General features: G+C 34.8%; 1 protein-coding gene across 1 annotated transcript; it reads right to left on the bottom strand.

The window, feature by feature from the left end:
* Positions 1 to 16,295: 16,295 nt before the first annotated feature.
* LOC114365826 (Deubiquitinating enzyme A) lies at positions 16,296 to 17,141 on the bottom strand. The gene has a single exon (XM_028322504.1). The coding sequence runs from the start codon at positions 17,077 to 17,079 to the stop codon at positions 16,672 to 16,674; it is 408 nt and encodes a 135-aa protein (XP_028178305.1). The 5' UTR covers positions 17,080 to 17,141; the 3' UTR covers positions 16,296 to 16,671.
* Positions 17,142 to 20,981: the final 3,840 nt, after the last annotated feature.

The raw sequence follows: 20,981 nt of genomic DNA, 5'->3' as shown, positions 1-20,981 counted from the left end.
AATCTCCATCCAAAGTAGTCTCCCTTCTTTCTAAGTTTGCTACACACTTACTCTGACATGTAGTTTTCACGAAAATCTAAATTTTCAATTCCATCTCAGAGCCTTAAGTGAAATTTCCCCTCTAAGTGAATTGGCCACATGTTAAAATAAAACTGTCGCTGGCCCAAGTGCCGTTCGGATTGTCATCAATCTCAGCCAGCTATCTATTAGGGCGATCGATCAAGCAGCCGCTGGTGAGCATTCTTCGAATCTCAGTAAAGATTTAATACAGTTCTGAAGTAACGAAATCGTTACGAAAAAGGACGCAAGAAGTTTCTTTGACGGTTTTATTGTTTTTGTTTGGAGTAAACGTAGTTTTTACAAACCTAACCTTTTTTGGAGCATGACTCGATTAGTTGTCTTTTCTACTTCAGATTACCTAGTTTATGAGGTCGTCAGTCCACCTTGTGGGTGGACATCCCACGCTGCGTTTTCCGGTACGTACTTAGCCTCCACTCCAGAACGCGTATTTCCCTTTCCGTGTTCAATTGGCGACGGGTTTGTTTTAAATCGAATCGAATTAAAACTGTGTTATCTTAAAATGCACACGGTTTTGTAAAATCTATGTTAGCTTTGCTAGATCGCAAAAATCGCGTTCAGTTGACGCCAATTAAGCACGGGTTTGGCAAGTTGGATAGTAATACAAAACCATGCCGATTTTCGTCGCCAATTAAACACGGAAAGGGAAATACGCACTCCAGAACCTGGCTGCCCCATCGGCCGTCAGTTCTGCGTACTATGTGCTCTACCCATTTGATTGCCATGCTTTATAATCTGCGTTTATTGATTTGCAATCGCATTCCACAATCATCAATACAAAGTCATATTTGTCCAATGAATAAAGTCAACAAAATAAATTAACCCAAAAACTATTTTAACAGAAATAAGTCAATTAAGAATCAAAGAGTTATTTTAATCATTACATGATTTCAATTTACGTCCATTACCTACATCAGCAATATTAATTATTAACTATAATTGAATGGCATCAGCCACCGCCGTCGATCCGGTTCTTTCAAAGATAATACGTAACACAGTTAACTCATTTAACGTCAAATAACAGCAATTAACTGCCTCAAAAATAACTGGACCCCGGCGAAATTTTAATTCAAAATTCGGTCAAAGTTAAATTGTGTCGGACAAATAAGTGGCCGCTGTCACATTTCTTAACATGGCTGTTAAATAAACCGTGTACTTAACTGTTACACAAAAAATATACTCCTTGTCTCGTCTGGAGGAGTAGGTAGGTAATATCCATAGTAATTATGTATGAAATGTTATTATTCCAATTTCATTCGTATTTGTATGATTTCGCGTGTAATACGAGTATTAATCTTATTCTTCCTAAACACGTCTCCTTTGAAATATTGAAGATTCGTTACATCTTTTCGTTACTTAAAGTGAAAACCATGAATTGATGCGGACGGTACGATACAAATCTCCATATTCCAAAATTAAGACAAATACTTTTTAAGGTTTTTCTTGGCTTCTAGAGTTACGATTAGTTTACAAAATAAACCTCATTTTATATATATAACTTAACATTTTACATAAAGTTAGAGCATTTTGTGTCTTTTGCGAATTTCATAAGCGACAAAACGCATTAATTCTCAAAAAGCAAAAGAAAACATAAACCGTTACTCGTATAATTTTATTTTCTTAGCCAATATAAATTCCAAAATAATGTTTATTACCAGTGGTTAAGCAATCCCGTCATACAAGCAAGTTAATCTTCATAAAATTACACGTATGCACTCCTGTTCAAACAAATTAGTTTACAAGCTGCATGTTGTAAACCGCATGCGTCCGCCATCTTGGATTACAACTTTTACAACTCAATCAAATCATAATAAATATTGGTTTATGAACCAAAAAATAACCGATCCGACATCAAGTACCACCTACGGGGAATTTATATTATAAATGCTACCGGCAATGAGTTAAAACACGGTTTTATTACAGGCTACTTATAGAATTGTTTAATTAATGTACGTTGGGTGAACTAGCCATTAAAATGTTTTACGATTGCATCGATTGCCATGGGTATTACTATTAATAATGTTATATTATATTTTTATGTACTAATTGTGAGCAGGAAATTACTGTCTGGGAATAGCTCAATTCGTCAAATAATAGACATTTCTCATGCCCTTTTGCGACTTCTTAATGGAAAACAAATTACGTTCCCTTAAATAGGTGTTATGATCTTTAAGTTAATTGATTCTAAACGTAATCTATAGGTTTATGACCATAATATTTTGTGACAATCAAACTTACTTTTATGCTGAAGATTTTTTAAACGGTGACTGTTAAATAAAACTGATTATTATTTACATTATTTATTTTATTTTATTAACAGGTTTTATTTTCGGTATGTAATACCGAGGTGGAACCTTTTAGATCTGTGTCATCCTTCACGTTTAGTTAATTACCGGGGTGGTTGAAACTTGATTTGATCCATCCGCCCCGTTAAACGATATACCGGGGTGGTTGACACTTGATGTGTTCCATCCACCCCGTTGAACGCTAAGACTATGACTACCGGGGTCGTTGAAACACTTTTTCCCATCCGCCCCGTTGACGGGGCAGATCCACCGGGGCCGTTGGGACTAACCCGAAAGTTTCTGTGAATAATAAAGCTATTTAATATTTAATTAAAGTTTTGTTTCTGGTCACTCCGCTCTGTATAAAAATTAACGTTTTCACTAATCTTATTTAATGTAGTACGTAGTACGACGTACGTAGTATCAGTATGTTCTTTTAATTTCTTATATTTACAATCTTAATAGAAATATGTAATTTAAATTATTCAATCAACGACATTCTACAAGTTACGAGCAATTTTAAATTATGCCATAGCAATAACTAATGTTATTGGTTGGGCCCAAAATATCTTTTGTGTGGCACAAAATCCGTAAGTAATGAAATCTATTTTATTCACAAAATATAACAGCTTTTGAACCAATTAAATTCAGCTACGCGTAAAACTTAGTTAAAACAATCAAGCTCAAAATATCGGAATTCAAATAACCAATAAACCAAATAACAAAAACAAACAAGAAAAATGAAATATGACGCCTCTGATTCGGGTAAAAATATATTTCCCGGTTGTAAACTACAGTTTTGGACTGTTGACCCAGATAACTGTAGGGTTGAATTGGGGTGCGTTTAATGTACCCATTTAGATGTATACCTACCTCTATTGTTTAGTTCCAGTTTATTTGTTTAACTCTTGTGTAGTTATTGAGAAGTTTTAGTATCTGAAAATATATTTAGCTATTCAGAAAAATTTGCTTACAATAAAGTGAGTAAATAAAAATATATTCAATTTTTTTTTAAATAAATTGACACTTTTTCGAAACGATGAAACAGTGACCATGAATAATTTTCGTATAATTATAGTAATACAATAGAATTATACTCGTTAAGTATTATTAATAATATTTTTTCCTGAATAAACCAACCGACTAAAATAATTTTAACAGACAGTTGCATAACGATTTTAAAAATATCGGAAATAGAATTCACTTCCTTGAAATGACCCAATAACCAAATTGTGACATATCGATTGCGGTTCGTACCACTGCCAAAATCTACCCCTCTGTCTGAGGATACTGGGAAATTGTCAACCGATATGAATAAATCGCGCACCGTAATAGGCATCTAATTTTACTTGCGGTGAATTTGACTGTAACTTGAAATTTGACAATGACAAATCATTACTATAAATCTTACGGGAATCTTACTATACCTACGTACAAATCCTTGATCTCCGAGGCCCATAACAGGATAAAAGGACGAAAAAAGAGAAAGGTATACGCCGCCTCTCTTTTCTTCATTAGTCTATGCGCGAGGATACGAGTACTAGCAGCGGGGGCGGAGGGAAGGGAATCCAGCGAGGGACGCCGCGGTCGCCGCTAGTCAGTTGTACGCGTACTCTCGCGAGTGTGATACGCGCGCGCTGTGTCTTAAAAAATTCGGTCGGCGGCACATGTAAGCGCAATGGATGTTCTGCCGAGCGGTAACCTATTCCGCGAGTTGCAGGATGTGACAGATACTGGATATTTCGAGTGGAAGCTGTCCCTGGAGGACTACTGGCAACAGGTAAGTGAGTCATGCTGATTGCTGAGCGATGACGGCCTCCCTCCGGTATGCAAGCGAACGAGCTGAGCGCATAAGTATTGTTTAACAATTTCGTGTCTCACTGTTGGGTGGCGACGCGCTTGCGTGCGCCCCCGCGGTCGATTTTCAATCTTAACTTAAAGTGTCGACGTTCTTAGGGTTCGTTGGATTTGAATTTTCGACTCGGTTTCAAACCAAACCGCCGGCTGTCGAGCTGTTTGTTGCCCGCTGTGCGCTGCGACTACGAGCCCGCGACTAGTTTACGTTCTCGGTTTGGATTTGCTTATGCCACAACTAAAAATATCTTAGTAATGTTAAGAGGTTCGAGTTTATTGCTATCGTAACCGTTTCTACTCGTCTAGAGGACTCCCTAGCTATAAACGGGCTTTGGTCCTACCATTTTCACAGTTTTAAAACTTTTTAAAACTTTGTTTTGACGGCAAAACTTTTTACGATGTTTCTCTAAAATATTTTGCAGCAGATTTGAACAGTTGTGGTTTGAATTTCTTAAGTAATCATGATAAATCGTCAATTATTTTTAACGTATCGTATTTTTGTGGGTAGGTTAGTTTGGTATCTTGCTATGATGCATTGTTGTCAAAGATAAAGTCTCTTAAGTGCATTTACCACCGTTTTTAGTACGAGGTGCTATAATATCGCTTTATTATCGATGTTATCTATTACCAGAATAGGTCTGCATAAATTGGTTTAAAATTAAAATTTAAGCCGGCCTGAATATTTTTTAAATATTTCGAATCTACCTACCTACACCAGACATTTAAAATGGATTGCACTAAAGTCAAGGAAGGTCAGGACTCAGGAACGAAAAAACTCAAACAAAGATTCTTTTATATCCGTCGGTGCATAACACTGTAATCCGAAAATCCGTTTATTCAAAGGGTTTTTTTATTGCAACTGATTTTTGAAGGTGAGACTGGCTATCAAGAATGTTCAAAGCAAGTAGGCAAGTCCTGATGAAATAGGAAAATAAAAGTAGAATAAACTGCTCAGATTATTCCCGGATGGAGGCTGCCTGGGATCAATTAGCTATGTCTGATTTCTTTAAGGTCGTCTAAAAGGAGTTTCATCTGCAGTCTATGAAGATTACTTACATTTTTTTAACTTTTTAAACTTTTCTACCATTAGATAAGTAACCTGCACATTCAAACTGTCTATCTTACAGATTTTTTGGGTCGGCAATAAATAAATAATATTACGTGAAATCCAATAGGATTCTTATTTTACAGAAAAGTTCTGAATAAAAAATTAAGAAGCCACTTTAGTTTTCAAATGTACAGTCTAAGGAAATTTCAATAGGAATCTTATTAGATCGCATAAAATGGCCTTATTTAAGTCACATTTTTTTGTTTTATAAATTTAGGCCTCTTCATCAGTTCGCATGTTAATGAAATCAAAAAATCAAAAATATTTATTCAGTTTAGACCACAAGTGGCACATGAACGTCAATAGAAAATAATAAAAAAAGAAAAGGTAGCCCTTATGGGGCACTTTACATGTACATACAATTTCAATTCAAGTCAAGATGAGATAGACAAGAAGATTTTAACATATAGCCATCTTCAAAGATGTCTCAATTACTTTATGAATATACTAATTTATTTGGATAGCTGGGTGTTTTACGAAGTAAACAAGTTTATCCCACCTCCGCAAATTTTTGATTCCACAATTTCAATACTGCATAATTACACCTGTTAAATCTTGTATCTTATATGTATTTATGATGCTATTAGGAATAGCATAGGTCTCGTAGTAGTACATAAATAATTACTATGCCTTCACCTCAACTTGCCTGAAGCGGAAGACACCTACTTAACTAATTACGCGACAGCTTGCTACCAAAATTATTAACGGCTTATTGCCTTAGTAACATATTGCATTTCGTTCGAGTCCAACGCCACTATCTACTAAAATTCCACTTAGATAACCCAAACTCATGTCTCGTTAAAACTATTAAACCTAATTTACTGCAATTAGAACGGTCGCGTTGATGACTTACTGAGGTCACCTTAGTTTTTAGTAACAATTACAGTAACTATAGCTAGACTGTTTTTTGCTGCGCCGGCGTCAGCTGTAAAAAGTTAGTCAGCTGGACGGATGTCAACTCAAAGTTAGCAGACGACTTCTGTAACGCGTGTAATCGTTTTCCCGTTATTATTTAGTACTACTAGCTGTATGTTACAATGTATTCTATTGAAAAATCATCTGTTTAAGTTTTTTGGGCTAATAACCGGGTATCTCAAGAACACTCAACCAAAGTTTCACTCTAATTTGACCAATGGTTTCGGAAGGACAAACATACAAATTTTTATATAGATGCTACGAAGATTTTAGTAGGACACTAATCTAACTAGATTTTGTGCACGTTACATTTATCTAGACCGTTCTTGCTGGAATACATTATGGGGATTAAGCTAGCGTGATTCGGTGGTTATGTAAGTTGTTAAACATTTGAGTAACTGTTATTATGGAATTAAAGGATGCTTGCTTGCTTAGACCATCAAACATTGAAATTTTTGCAAACCAAAACCTAACGCGGATTAGATGATTAGATCATAGAATATCTACTATTTTTTTTAATAGACAAAATTAGAAATAGTTATTTTTGAGGACTTCAAATTATTTACTAACATTTTGAATATCTAGAGTTGGGCAGTCTTTAACCTTAGATAATATAAGATCTAATATCAGACAGTCACGCTTCAGTGGCCAGCAGCCGCACGCTAAAGTTAACCCGGTGATAACTTGGAGCATAACGGGAATCGGCTGTTCTTACTGCTGTTCTGTTTAGACTTTGGACGAGTTAGATCTGTTTTTGGCTCTAAACTCTGCATTTCACAATAAATCATAGGTATTAGCAACTACGCCGGAAAATTAAATTCAAGAATAAAAAGTAAGTACCTAATACAATTTTGAAAAAGTTTACGGCAAAGATTTCTGTGCGTCTCTTTATTGGTAGCATAGTGAAGGATTAAACCGTTCGTTATAGTTAGTCTAGTCTATCATTCGAAAGGTTAATGTTGAATATAATTATAAATCGAGTGTAGCAGTAATAACCTTGGCCAGCAATACTCGAACGAGTGCTGAACTCATAAAATTCCACTAAAAATAACGAGTAATGCAAACAAACAATTCATAATAATATCAGAATCAACTGATAGTAAGTACAACACCTGATATTATATTCGTCAAGTTGCTATCCAGATTTGATAGCGAAGGGTCTTATCAAATGTTTCTTTGGAAATGCACTGATAAGATTGTAGTAGGATATCTACTACAATCATCATCATGAATGACGGACTTTATGACGTTCGTCTGTTTTCTGTAAATTGAGTAATTTCTACTACAGTTTTTGAACTAAAATTACTTATAAACATAGAGTAATATACAGTGTGAGTCACGTTAAAGTGTACATATGAAAATAGATGAAACTAGACCTATTTTTATCGACAAAAAAGAGGTCAAAATTTTTTTGAGATTTTTTTTAAATTTTTTATAGAATTTTTTTTCTTCCGATTACTTATTGTAAAGAAAACGTAATAACTTTTAAACTAAGCGGTATATCCTGATAAAATAAAAACAGTAATAATGCTAAATAACAGGCGATACTAAAAAAATACATAAAATACACAAAAAATGCCAACAAATAATAAAAAATGATACTTTTTGAAAAAAATCTGCGTGGTTTTTATTACTTTGTATTATTCTCTATCGTATTATCTTTGTAAAACCAAAAATCGCATGTCTCTATCCCTATCACAACATTTGCTGTGATCGTTTGAACAAAGGCCGGCCACAACATTATTTTCCGCTGCAGGTAGAGACAATTTTAATTTTAACTAAAATGCTTATTTTACTTCGAAATCTTTTGTTTTTATTTGAAATCTAACTTGTCTTTATCAAAATTACAAATCTAGAGCCATTTTCAGTTTCGTTCTTAACGAAGCGTTGAATGGCGCGCCCGGAGAGGCTTAGTTCAAACGATCATTGCAAACGTTGTGATAGGTATAGAGACATGCGATTTTTGGTTTTACGAAGGTAATACGATAGAGAATAATACAAAGTAATAAAAACCACCTGTTATAGGGGCATTTTTTGGAGAAATTTATCAAATAACCAAAAAAACACGAATTTTTAAGCAGATTTTTTTCAAAAAGTATCATTTTTTTATTATTTGTTGGCATTTTTTGTGTATTTTATGTATTTTTTTAGTATCGCCTGTTATTTAGCATTATTACTGTTTTTATTTTATCTGGATATACCGCTTAGTTTAAAAGTTATTACGTTTTCTTTACAATATGTAATCGGAAGAAAAAAAAATCTATAAAAAAATAAAAAAAAATCTAAAAAAAATTTTGACCTCTTTTTTGTCGATAAAAATAGGTCTAGTTTCATCTATTTTCATATGTACACTTTAACGTGACTCACACTGTATAGGATAGAGAATTAAATTCTTGCTCTATTATGGAAAGAATTAAAGTTCGCTGCAGCTGCTACATTAGTTCCGTATTATATGATTAGTAACCAAACTTAAAACATGCAGTTACATGAATTTCAACGTCGCACTAAAGTAAGGTGCACGGCATGCAATACAGTTCAGCTAACAGAGCTGGTGTTCGGTTCGCGAAATCTAGTGCGTGATACATAAGTATCGATACTTATAAATGTACTAGTGGCCGCCCGCGCCTTCGTACACGTGAATCCCGTTTTACCCCCTTAGGGGTGGACCGTGGAATTTCGTAAAATCCTTTCTTAGCGAATGCCTACGTCATACCTACATGCCAAATTTGAGCCCGATCCGTTCAGTGGTTTGGCTTTGGGCTGTGCGTATTGATGTGCCGTTCCCGAGAACGCTCTTTCAACTGAGAATATTCTCGGGAGCGTTCCCGGGAGCGTTCTCCTAAGTGAGAAAGGTTGAGAATCATGTTTATCAAATGGAAATAAACAAACTTTCTTAAGTAAAATAGTATTAAATGAAGTCAACAGATAAGTGTATATTAAACAATACACTCTATTTGCAGTGAAAGGCTATATTCTCAGTGTTCCCGAGAATATTCCCGGGAACTTTCTCGGCAATATTCTTGGCAACTGCACCTTTATTTTATTTTATTTTTTTCGTCGTGAAATGTCGTTTTAATGATATGTAAGATGGCAGAAATTTCTTTTTACACGTAATTAAATAATGTAACTGTCCATTTTTCGTTTTTAACACGCTCTTATTAGGTCGTCGTGTACATAACTAACTATGTAATGGAATCTTAGAATCTGAATTACACGCACTTCTAAGTCTTGTATCATCATGAAACTTGGCAATTATATGTAGATTAGAAATGACAATACAATATTGTGGTACCAGCTGGTCTGATGATGGGACTGGAAGGTGGCCAAAAGAACTCCTAAACGAAACGGCGGTTTCCGAAAAGGCTTTAGTACCATATACCATAATAATATACGCAACGGCAGATTATACGGAAGATCAAGGAGTATAATCAGCCACTTTGCGTTTGTGAACTATGAGAAAGCCTTCGATTCGTTTGAAACATGGGCAGTGCTTCAGTCTCTTCAACTGTGCCAAATTGACTATTGATTGATACATTAAAGTGTTGAAAGGCTTGTGCAAACACGCCACAGTGACAGTCCGTTTTAAGATCAGGACCTGAAACCTATCCAGTTGCAGCGAGGGGTGAGACAGGGAGACGTCATCACCACCGCCCTGGAAGATTCAGCATAAATATCAACGGCGAGTACATCACCCAGACAGCAGACGATATCGTAGTCATGGCTGAGATCGTGGAAGATCTAGGCACAATGCTCAATGGCCTCAATAGTCTCTCAACAAGTGGGTCTCAAAATGAACATGGACAAGATTTAAAAATCATGTCTAAAGACCGTGTTGCACCCACTCCTCTAAATGTTTGAGACTCTACACTCGAGGTTGTTAACAATAATGTATACCTGGGACAAACAGTCCAGTTAGGTAGGTCCAACTTCGATTAAAAGGTCAATCATCGAATCCAGCTCGGCTGGGCAGCCTTTGGAGAGCTTTACGATATTTTCACGCGGTTTCTCCGTCGCGTCGCCACTCCGCTATAAATCCACTTTGAATCCGCTTTGAATCCGCTTGCAATCCGCCAGGGTGGCAAGGGCCTTAAAACTCAGAGGAACACTGATGTTCAAATACCGTAGCCGAGTCTTAAAGCCGCGGTACGCGTTCGCCACGAAAAGAGTGAGCAAGACAGCAATATCTCACTCACTCGTTTCATGCCTTGTTTATAACGACTAGTCTTAAAGGCCAGTTAATAAAACATCGAAACATTACAAATAATATCACATAAAAACAACAAAATTAAAAATAAAACTAAATGTGTTCTGTCGAGAACACTGAGAATATTCCCGGGAGCGTTCTCGGTTCTCGAGAATATTCTCACTGGGAATATTGCCGGGAACGAGAACTTTCTCAGCGGCACATCTCTAGCTGTGCGTTGATATATATCACTATGTCAGTCAGTCACCTTTGAGTTATATGTATAATGTTACAGTCAAAACTCATAATCGGTCAAAACCACTTTTGACTAATCAATATCACTTTTGATCAGTCAAAAGTGATATTGACCAAGGTCATCAGTCAAAAAAACCGCCTTTGACAGATTTTTGCAGTCAAAAGTGTTTTTGACCGATTAAGAGTTTTGTCTGTAACATATAATTTAGATGACACAGTAGGTATTTGTTTGAATACAACGTTTGTGCTGTCAAAAAGGAAACAAAATAAACCATTGCGATATCAACACGAGGAATGCGGCGAATGAACGGCTCATTATTTTTAGAGATGGGCTGACGCATCCATGCCCGTGTAGAATTGAAGGATAAAATCGTTTTCCTGTTAAAAACATTATAATTTCAATTCAAAATGTCAAACAATGTTTTGCTTCTGTTATACTGGACCAAAACTAATATTGATTTTTTTTATATTTTGGTTTTATAATTTTATTGATAAATATTTTATACCTAACCTCGTTTGCCTCCTGTCACATAAAAAAAAAACCTAACCAAAATCTCTGAAATTGCTGGAATCAATACAAAATTTTACTTTTAAATACCTATCTTTGGATAAAAATTACCTACTCGTTTGAAGAAATTCCTTTGAGAAAAAATACATCTAATCAGGAGAGCGACCTGAATCATAAAAATCATGTAAAACACATCCGATATTTTGGTTTGACTTTGCAATAGTTAACTTGGGAATTACGAGTAGGTATGATTCAGCGGTGGACGTGCAGGTGACCGTATAGCGACCTTAAATTGTCATAAAGGTCTCATGCTGAAACTAGCACTAGACCGCAGTTCTGCTCGGTTGCCACGTTTTTATGGGTATTTTAGGGAGTCAAGTTCAATCTAAAAAGTAGAACTCTGATTTTTCAAGTCTAGCTGATAAATTAAGATCTGCATGACTGCAGTAGGCAGTTTATAACACTAAATGATCAATTAAGACTATTTTCAAATAATTGTTATAAAATAAAGAAGCTCGTTAATAAGGATAGGTATTTTTTAAGAAAAAAGGAAATTGAGTTTTTCTAGAACATATTAGGTACCTACCTATTACGTATATTAAGTTAGAAGATACGTAATAGGTAGGTACCTACTTATATGAAGTCAAAGAAAGTAAAGTTTAAAAAATAGTAAGCCAAATTCAGATTTTAGTAACATTTTTATATCTTAAATCCATCTGAAAATTTTAGGTATGATTAAACATAAAATGTTCCTGAAAAAAAAAAGCAGATTATACCTTTGGGAACTAGGGATATAAATAAACCAGAAAGTACTTGAATACTTACGAAGTAAATATATTCATAAGTTGGCACAATAAACGACCCGCGTCCAACATAATAAATTTGCAGTAGGTGTGTAAGAAATAGGTGCATGTTTTATTCATCCTTCTAGATTTTATTAGGTCATTCAGTCGGTTAAAATATTTTTAGAAACCTATTTTAAATTTGATTTGTTTTTACCTAGATACTTTGGTTTCGATGAAATGACTGCATTACGCTTGTTATTACGCTGCATTAGGGTGTTCCCTGAAGAAATTGCTACAGGTAGGGTTGCCAGGTTCAAAAACACCAAAAGCCCTAAAAGCTGGACATGTCACTTGGGGGTGCAATTAACGGGGGCGCTTGATATTATTCTGTCTCGACTTTTGCCTGACGCGGCAGCCACCAACCAACCCTAGTTACGGGCGTCCATGTTCCGGCCGCGGCAGTAAGCGTGCGACACTATCAAATCTTGGTCACATTGGAGTCTCCATGTGACTTTACTGCACTGTTGACATGAAAATGATCAATTCCATTCCTTATAAAAATCAATAGATCTGTACAGTAGTGTACAGTTACAGTATTACCTATTTGTTATTAATCTAAGTGAGTCGTCTGGAGTATGTTCATAATAATGTACAAAAGTAGTAGTAATTATTAAGTTGCTTACGAAATGAATTACTGAAATCGTATGTGTAAAGCTATCGTACAGATAAAACTATATCATATTAATAAATAAAGCGATAGATATTATCGTTTGCAATATTTTTAATCCAAAAGAGACGTTTCGAATCACATGACATAATACTTTCAATCAATTCGCATGATTGAAAGTATTGTGTGAGTAGAAAACACAAATATTTATTATGTTGCCTATTCACTGGGTTATTAATTGGGTAAAATAATGTAAATAAATAAATTATGTTTCTAATAGGATTTTAGTGATTAAAAAGATAAAAAATAATCATTACTGTCTTATGTGTTACAAGTACACATATTTTCATGTCTACACAGATAGGATTTTAAATGCAAACAATTTTATCTGCAAAATAAATATGAAAACCATTCAGAAACTCGCTCGAAGGGCTCTAAATTCTTGCATATATCTCCACAAGTTCCACAACTTCGGTGCAAATCGAATTCAGTCGACTGCATAAAAGTCTACGTCGCTCGAAGAACTTTTCGTAGAACTAGGACCTTCCTCAAGCAGTGTTGGTGTGAAAATATTCGAACGAGTCGGTTGAAAAATATGCGAGATATTCACTTCAAAATTTTATTGCTCCTTCAGTATTATGTTGGCTGAATCACTTGACTTGACGTCACTGTTATAACTGTCAGTGACGTAACTGTATAGATGTTCAAGTGTTTACTGAGAGTTTGAAAGTTTTTTTTTAAATTTTAATAATCGTTGGAACTGATCAGTGCAATGAAAAATAAATAAAATTGACTGAACTAATTTTATGAACAAACTAGACCTGAAAGTATAGGTGTATTGGAAACAAAACAATACAATAATTTACTAGATACAAAGCATTATCAAATTCCAACAGACTAATTTCAGGTTTCAATACGTAAAATTAAATGTCGTCTCGGACCCTTTCAGAAACAAAAGTACAGTTAAATAGTTTCTGTTAGATGAATCGAATTTCATGCTGCAGACAGAGCCTCGGGCTAGACTATTAGAAAATATTAAAAGCGCTTTTGGTCTGAGGCTACTCATAATTAAAGTTGCAGCTCCATCCAGTCCGGTAAACGAACCAGCGTAGATAAACTGTGCAATTTAATCCCCATTCAAAGCTTTGTGAGTTACCATAACAGGACTAACTACATTTTAAACCATTACGAGTATTATACCTACATTGGTATCAAAACTAATTTTATCTCAACTAACTAAAGTTTACTTGTTGGTAATTAACCAGATTAAAATATTATTAAACAGATTATGTCAGTCTGCTACTGATAACGGTGTTGTAATTTGAATACTAGTACGATTTGATGTTAGTTAGTGTTTTAATATTTCGAATAACTCTCCACGCATCTTTGGTTTAATACAATGATGCTTAAAGAGACATTTAGTCTAAAATACCTAATAATAGCGACAATAAAAAAAATCTATTTATATTATTAATTTATTATTGGACATGATTTGTATTGATTGATTCTGCCATTTGAATATTATTAATAAACTGTATTGACAATTTCACAATTTGACATGTACCTAATGAATATTATAAATAAATTTCTTATTCTTATTAAATTTTCTCTTGTTAACATAATTTTTAAATCACATTTCTCTACACAAATGCTCAGTTATGACGTCGTCTCACTTTGTGTTGTTTGTATGTTGACGACATTGCAAAGACAGAATTTTCTCATTAACTTTAAAAGCAACTGCTTTAGAAAAATAGCTTTATGAATTTTAAACGTCAATTATTTTCTTTAAACCACTAGCGTGAAGCCAGTCTTTAACAAGAGCTAACCAACGGTGTTGATTCTAAACGGCACGTTTGCTCGTATGATTCATTATTTATAAGTAAACGAAACGCAAATACTCAAAATGAATCACTTCGATGAATATGATACCTTAAGGTAGAATGAGTCTTCGTAATTGCCTAACTAGGTATATTTTAAGAAGTTGTCACCTTAATCTTAGAATAATGTTTTATGTAACTGACACTACATTTATCACAATAGCTAAGGATTGAAACTCGATCAGTCTAAAGTCTAGACAATGTAAATGTGTGTGTAGAATACCTACCTAGTTTAGTCGAACTGTTGAATATGTATCGGAATCACGAATGCCTTTGCCATGGCCGCAAAGCCATCTCACGCGCCACTGCAACACTGCTCACTGAAGACGTTTCTCCATAGCTGCAGTACGCATAGCTCCTCTATCTTCCACAATTAATTTGGCTCAGTGATCTTGTGAACGGCGTACAACTTTAGTCCTTATGGTCCATGATATATCGCTCGATATGTTTGCCAATTACCGGTTGTCTTTCGTCTTCTGAAGAAGATAATTGGCCATCGAAACCTAAAACAAGCATAAAAATTATTAATTAACAAACTGCTTCGATCACTAAATTTCGGCGAAAAATCTAAGATGTCTCCTTATTATATTTGCTCGAAGACGCGGTGGCTAAAATGAAAAAGGTTAAAATAAACAGGTGTCAGAAAACTGTGAATACCGAAGTTTTACTTTTTATTAAATTAAATAGCTAAATTATTAGTATATTTCACAGAAATAGTATTTTTAACGTAATAAATCCTGCCTATTTACAATTTAAAATCTAAATCTGTAAAAGTTTTGACTGGTCCATGCCTCTCTCCCTGTATTTATTATTTATATTATGTCTATGGGTCTCTACAAAATGACAAATACTGTCAAAACATTTTCACAATAATGTCCCTAAAAATGTGAATTGAATTGCTTCAAGTGTCCAGTCAATGTTTTGAGTGTTCCAAGAATTTATGATCTCACCAAAAATTTGATATCGTTTCGTTTTCTGTGATTTAATACACTGCAAAATGGTGTCGGTAAGTGTAATTTAGTGATGTTACATTTATAAACCGTGTGTGAAATATCGATTACAGTGATCGATATAACCAATTGACTTATTATGTGACACAACTGCTTGAAAACATTTTTATTGATTTGCAGCGGCCTTCGTGCTATATTATCATCACCTACAAATGATTCGGTGACCGTGATGTAATTAGCCTATTCCATGATTATTATTATTTAGGTCATGTTGCATGTCAGTTACGCTCTGTGACACTCACGCGCATACATAATTTCCCTTAATCCGGGGCATGTTCAGAATTAGCCCCAATCGAATGCCGGACCCGACAGTTGACCTCACATATTAAGTTAACAGCCGAGCCCGTAGGGTGTGCCGGTTCAATGGGCCCGCATTTGATGTCTCTGTACTAATTATATAATGTTACAACACCAAAAAAGTATTCAGTAAAAGTGTTAGGCGATAAACGTAAAAATTTTGACTATTCAGTCGGTTGATAAATCTTTTAGTTACTGTATTTATTTCAAGGCCCAATTATTACTACCTAAATGTAAAGTCATCTTAATTTCAGCTTTCAATGTGAACGAAATCAAAACAGCATTATAGCTACAATGTTTGAATTAAATTATGATTTGTTCATTAAACATATTCCGATGAAAGTTATGTCATTATTATAAAGATAAAGTTCAAATGACGTAAACACCTAAATTACGTTGTAGTAGGTTAATAACATTCTAGTGCGTTGACCAAATGCAGTTTGACCTTGCTTTAAACAGATGCAATGCTAAAATACTGGTTGTATTCGAGAAAAAATATAAACTCGCTCAATAAGATAAACAGCAGAGATAACAATACAAAAATAACACTATGAAAATAAGTAGCGCTCACTGAACTGAAGTAACGATTGACATGGATACCTACTTGTATTGAAACAAAACAAACGTGTGACGAAACAAACGTGATTCACAGTTAAAAGTGGTAATAACATGCAGATGTTATCGACTAACGAGCCCCAGCCGACATGTCTGGGTACCGTAATTTGCTTTTTCACTGACATTTTTATCTGCCGCCCAAAAATGGAAAAAAGAAAGGCTTGCGACACTGCCACAGTGTCAAGGAAAAACAAAAAAAACATGTAAAGCTGAATCATGTATGTCGAAAAATTTTTAATAATATTCCAAAACACTATAATGTCCTGCATCTAAAAATCCCGAGAACAAAAGATGTTTGACGGTTCTTCCCCTGCCATAGTCTATGGTTCTAGAGCAGCCATCTCTGTGTACTTTGAAGGTGTAATCTCCGAAGATCTCACTGACGCAATGCAGTTCCACGTGGCCAGCATACTCTCCGTCGCGGGACATCTGTCTGCGATAATCACTCGAGCTCTGCATTCTCCATCCGTAAGACGTATCCCCGATAATGAAGTCTTTGTACCAATGCCAATTCGCCACTATTCTATCGACGACCCTCATTCTGATCTCCCGGTGCCGTTCTTGAGTCCCGTACACGCAGTAAGACACTGATCTGAACATACAATTGCCGTCACCACGGATTGGTATGAGGCGTCGGGCCATTGCGTCAATCGATTTTCAATAATCGTTTAATTGATGCATCGATCATGTTGCGGCAATCCCTATCCGCGCGCGTCAAATTGACTCCGCGAAAAATAATAGAATCACCGCGCGCTAAAAGTGTAAACTGTTTGCCGGTATAAAAAAAGTTTACAAATATTGTCTCTGTTTTGTTTGGTATCTGATATGTTGCCAGCAGTTTAATTTTTATTGTATACTAGAATAAAATTCACATTAAGACTTGCTAAAAAATTTGACAATTCGTACTGTCAGTTATTATAATATTTTACTCTCTGTTATCTCCTTATAAGGTTTTATCCGCATTGTACTGAATTGTTTATTGCATCATTATAGACGCCGGTAAATTACACATCAGCAAAGACAATGATTGACACAAGTATCGTCTTGAAGTTTCAATTTACAAATGACTCATAGTAACTTATTCCGAGTTAATAAAGAAATCGATAGTAGTTAACTTTTAAGAACCAAGCAATTAAATATTCACCAAGACATAATTGGTTGTGTTCTAATTGCTCGATATTATGTCATTATTTCAACTTTGTATACGTATATCGAAATGAATCATAGTAGCGTGTCTCTGTCGATAATCGTATCGTATCTATTCTCGTGTGAATGACCTCTTCGAATGTCAATGTCAACAATTAGCATAAGTTTATTGATATCGAATACGCATTGACTTATTTTAACATGAATTCAAGGTCAGCCGTAAAAGTTATCAGAGGAAATTATACAGAAATATTTATCATTAAAAAAATCTGAGTTTAGAAACTAGCATTTGTTTGGGTAACATAAACACATCGAATTGGAACTCATCCAAACCTCGGGTTTTCATAACTGTTCGTTCACCACACAACTGCAAAAGCTGTCTGTTTCTTACGTTTGCGTCTTCTCTCTTCGCCAGACATCGATATTATGTGATGCAGTGACAAATACTTTTAAAAAAGCCGAAGAGTAACTGCATAGGTATGCAACTTTGAACCGTGCTGTGGTGTAATAAGAACGAATATGCATGTAGTTTGATTACAGTGTTGCTGTAGTAGTCAATGAATGGACAAGGGTCATATAATAGGCATACGAAGTGCTCTCGTCTCGGTCTCCGCACCGAGCCGGCGCTGACGGTTGTTACGGCGTCTGGTGGAAAATTGCCCTTCCTATTAGATGCTGGTCGGTTGAAACAAAGAATGGGAAGTTGGGGAATAATAAACTACCTGAATGCGGTATTCCCGCGAACCTCAGAAGTATTTTCAGTTACATTTTTGCATTGAAACTTTTTGAAGACCGTGCAAACGTTTATAACTCAGAAAATTCTGAGTTATAAACGTTTACTCTATTTTAAGTTGTACAATTAAAAACAGTTTTATTTCTATGTTTATTTTTAAAAGTCTGAATGCGGTTTTCCCTGGAAAACATTTATAGCTACATTTTTATCGAAACATGACAGTTGAAAGGATGCACTCCGGAGTTATTTTCTAGATTAACTTTTTAAAAAAATAAAACCGACTTCATTTGAAGTCGGTTTTATTTTTTTTAAAAAGTGCTTTTAAATAGTTTTTTTTTTAAATAGATGCGTGAACACAAAAAAAACTAAAAATTGCGTATAAAAAAGTTCATCCCCAATTTTCCACCCTTGGGGGTGAAATATTTTCTTCAAATTCGCATGAAACCACCCTTTTGATAATACCTATTCAACAAAAAAATAATCGTTCAAATTGATTTATAATCGGCGGAGATATTGCGTATAAAAAAGTTCATCCCCAATTTTCCACCCTTGGGGGTTGTTTTTTCTATTATTAAATTTAAATGGGACCACCCTTGAGGTATTACCTATACGCCGAAAAAAGATTTGTTCAAATCGGTTCATAATTGGCGGAGTTATCGCGTAACAAACATAGCAAAAAAAAACATACGGGTCGAATTGAGAACCTCCTCCTTTTTTTTGAAGTCGGTTGAAAATAAACTAGGCAACTATTGTTTTAGAAATGAAAGCGATACGACAAAAATAGACGATTTAAAAGGGGAGATTTTTACTTAGGTACTATCCAATATCGTGCGCAAAATCTATCGGCTTTCCTATTCATGAATTTGACAAACTATTGATTCAAATAGATAGACAAGAGAGAGAGAGAGAAAGCAAGCATTAAAGGTAGCAACTAACTAGTTTAAAAATGACAAGTCTATTGCCTCATTTTATGCTTTAAATTCCAGCGTCAAGTACCCGCTGACTGGGGCCCCACTCGAGGTTTCTCAAAGAAACTGAAAGTGGGTAAAAAAAGTATGTTTCACATAATATACACCCGCAACTAAAAAGTTGATCTTTTTCCAACAACCTCAGATCTGGAGATCTGAGTTGCAAAATTGAATTTTATTAAATTATTGAGTTTTAGATGAACGGAGATCTTGCCTCAAACTAAATCTATACTTATAATAAATCTGTAGAGAGGTCGATTCTGTACATGAAATATATTTCCAAAATAACTATCAGGGGGTGATCAGTGAAACTTGGTACTATTATTCTTCATACTCCTGGGCAGGTTATAATATAATATACTTAGAAATTCCCACGGGAACGGGAATTAGCGGGAAAATCTTTATGTATGAAAAATCTAAACCGCTTAAGTTAGACGCTTGAAATTTGGTATGCAGGTAGGCAGGTACCTTAGTAAACTTAAAGATTAGTTACAACAGGATATTGCAAAATTCCCACGGGAACGGGAGTTAGCGGGAAAAAACATTTGTATGAAAAAATCTAAACTGCGTAAGATAGATGAAGGGGGTAAAACGGGATCCACGCGTACGAAGTCGCGGGCGGCCGGCCGCTAGTCAATAAATAAAGGAGACATAATACTACCGAAACATCCTAATTAGAAATTGCTTAAGGACTCCCAAAATTAAACGTAAAATATAAAGAATTGTGTGATATCGTATGCGAGTAAGATTCGCATGGTTCAATAATACGGCAGCACTTCGCTTATCGTCTACTAAAATATTGTTACATAAAACACTCCACTATCCTCTATAATCTGATCACATAAACCCGATTATGATAGAATGATTCTATTCGCGGCTCACTCGCCAAAAATAAGTGTGAACACACCACAAATAGCCGGTCACAACAATTACGTTTTATATCTCTTTTGCTATTGACATATTGAAAAGAGATGGAGAAGTTAAAGCGATGTAAGAATAACTGGTCCTATTATATTTTTTATGGTCTTGGAACAAACTCGAAACTTTTTTCAAGTTAATGAATGGATTGGTTGTACGCGAAACAGAAACCGACGAATTATGGCGAATCTAATTTATTTTTGCTGTTTATGAAGTAATTTTGATGTCAGTTACTCGAATTAAAAGCCAGGGCCCTTTCAACTTAAATTGGATCAAGGTGAAGGTTTAAAGCTAATTTAGCTTGTGGATTTATCAATTTAAATCCTTAATAATATCATTATCAATAAATACACTCAGTACACTAACGTTATCGTTCATGTGATTGATAATTTTAGTTTTTAATAATATTTTTGGAAATGTTTGGGTATGTAAGTACATTACCAGCAGGTTAACTTAGTGGGAAATGAAGTCTAATGGATTTTGAGCTTCTATTATAATCAAATTTTCAGAAAACGGAACATTTAGTGGTGTGTTTAAAAGTTAGCGAGAGTGTAAGTTACATAAATGTCTAATAGATATTTATTTATTATCTTATCTTTTACTATATTTTAATAACAATTTGTTTATTCGACATTGGTTCTAGACGAAAACAGTTCTACGAACGCACATCTAAAAAAAATTCTATATTTCTTAAGTTAACCATAGGAATTAAAAGTAGAGAAATATAAAAAATAGTTATAAAAAAATAACATAACCCTCCATCTGGCACAGTCGGGTAA

Source organism: Ostrinia furnacalis, unplaced genomic scaffold, assembly GCF_004193835.3.
Source record: "Ostrinia furnacalis isolate ACB-3 unplaced genomic scaffold, ASM419383v2 OfSCF7657, whole genome shotgun sequence".
NCBI lineage: Eukaryota > Metazoa > Arthropoda > Insecta > Lepidoptera > Crambidae > Ostrinia > Ostrinia furnacalis.
The sequence above is the reverse complement of the archived record's forward strand: the minus strand, read 5'-3'. Positions and strand labels throughout refer to the sequence as shown.

What these genes read in the sequence shown, in the direction of transcription:
- LOC114365826 (XM_028322504.1), bottom strand. Translation starts at nt 17,079, where the DNA reads ATGGCCCGACGCCTCATACCAATCCGTGGTGACGGCAATTGTATGTTC.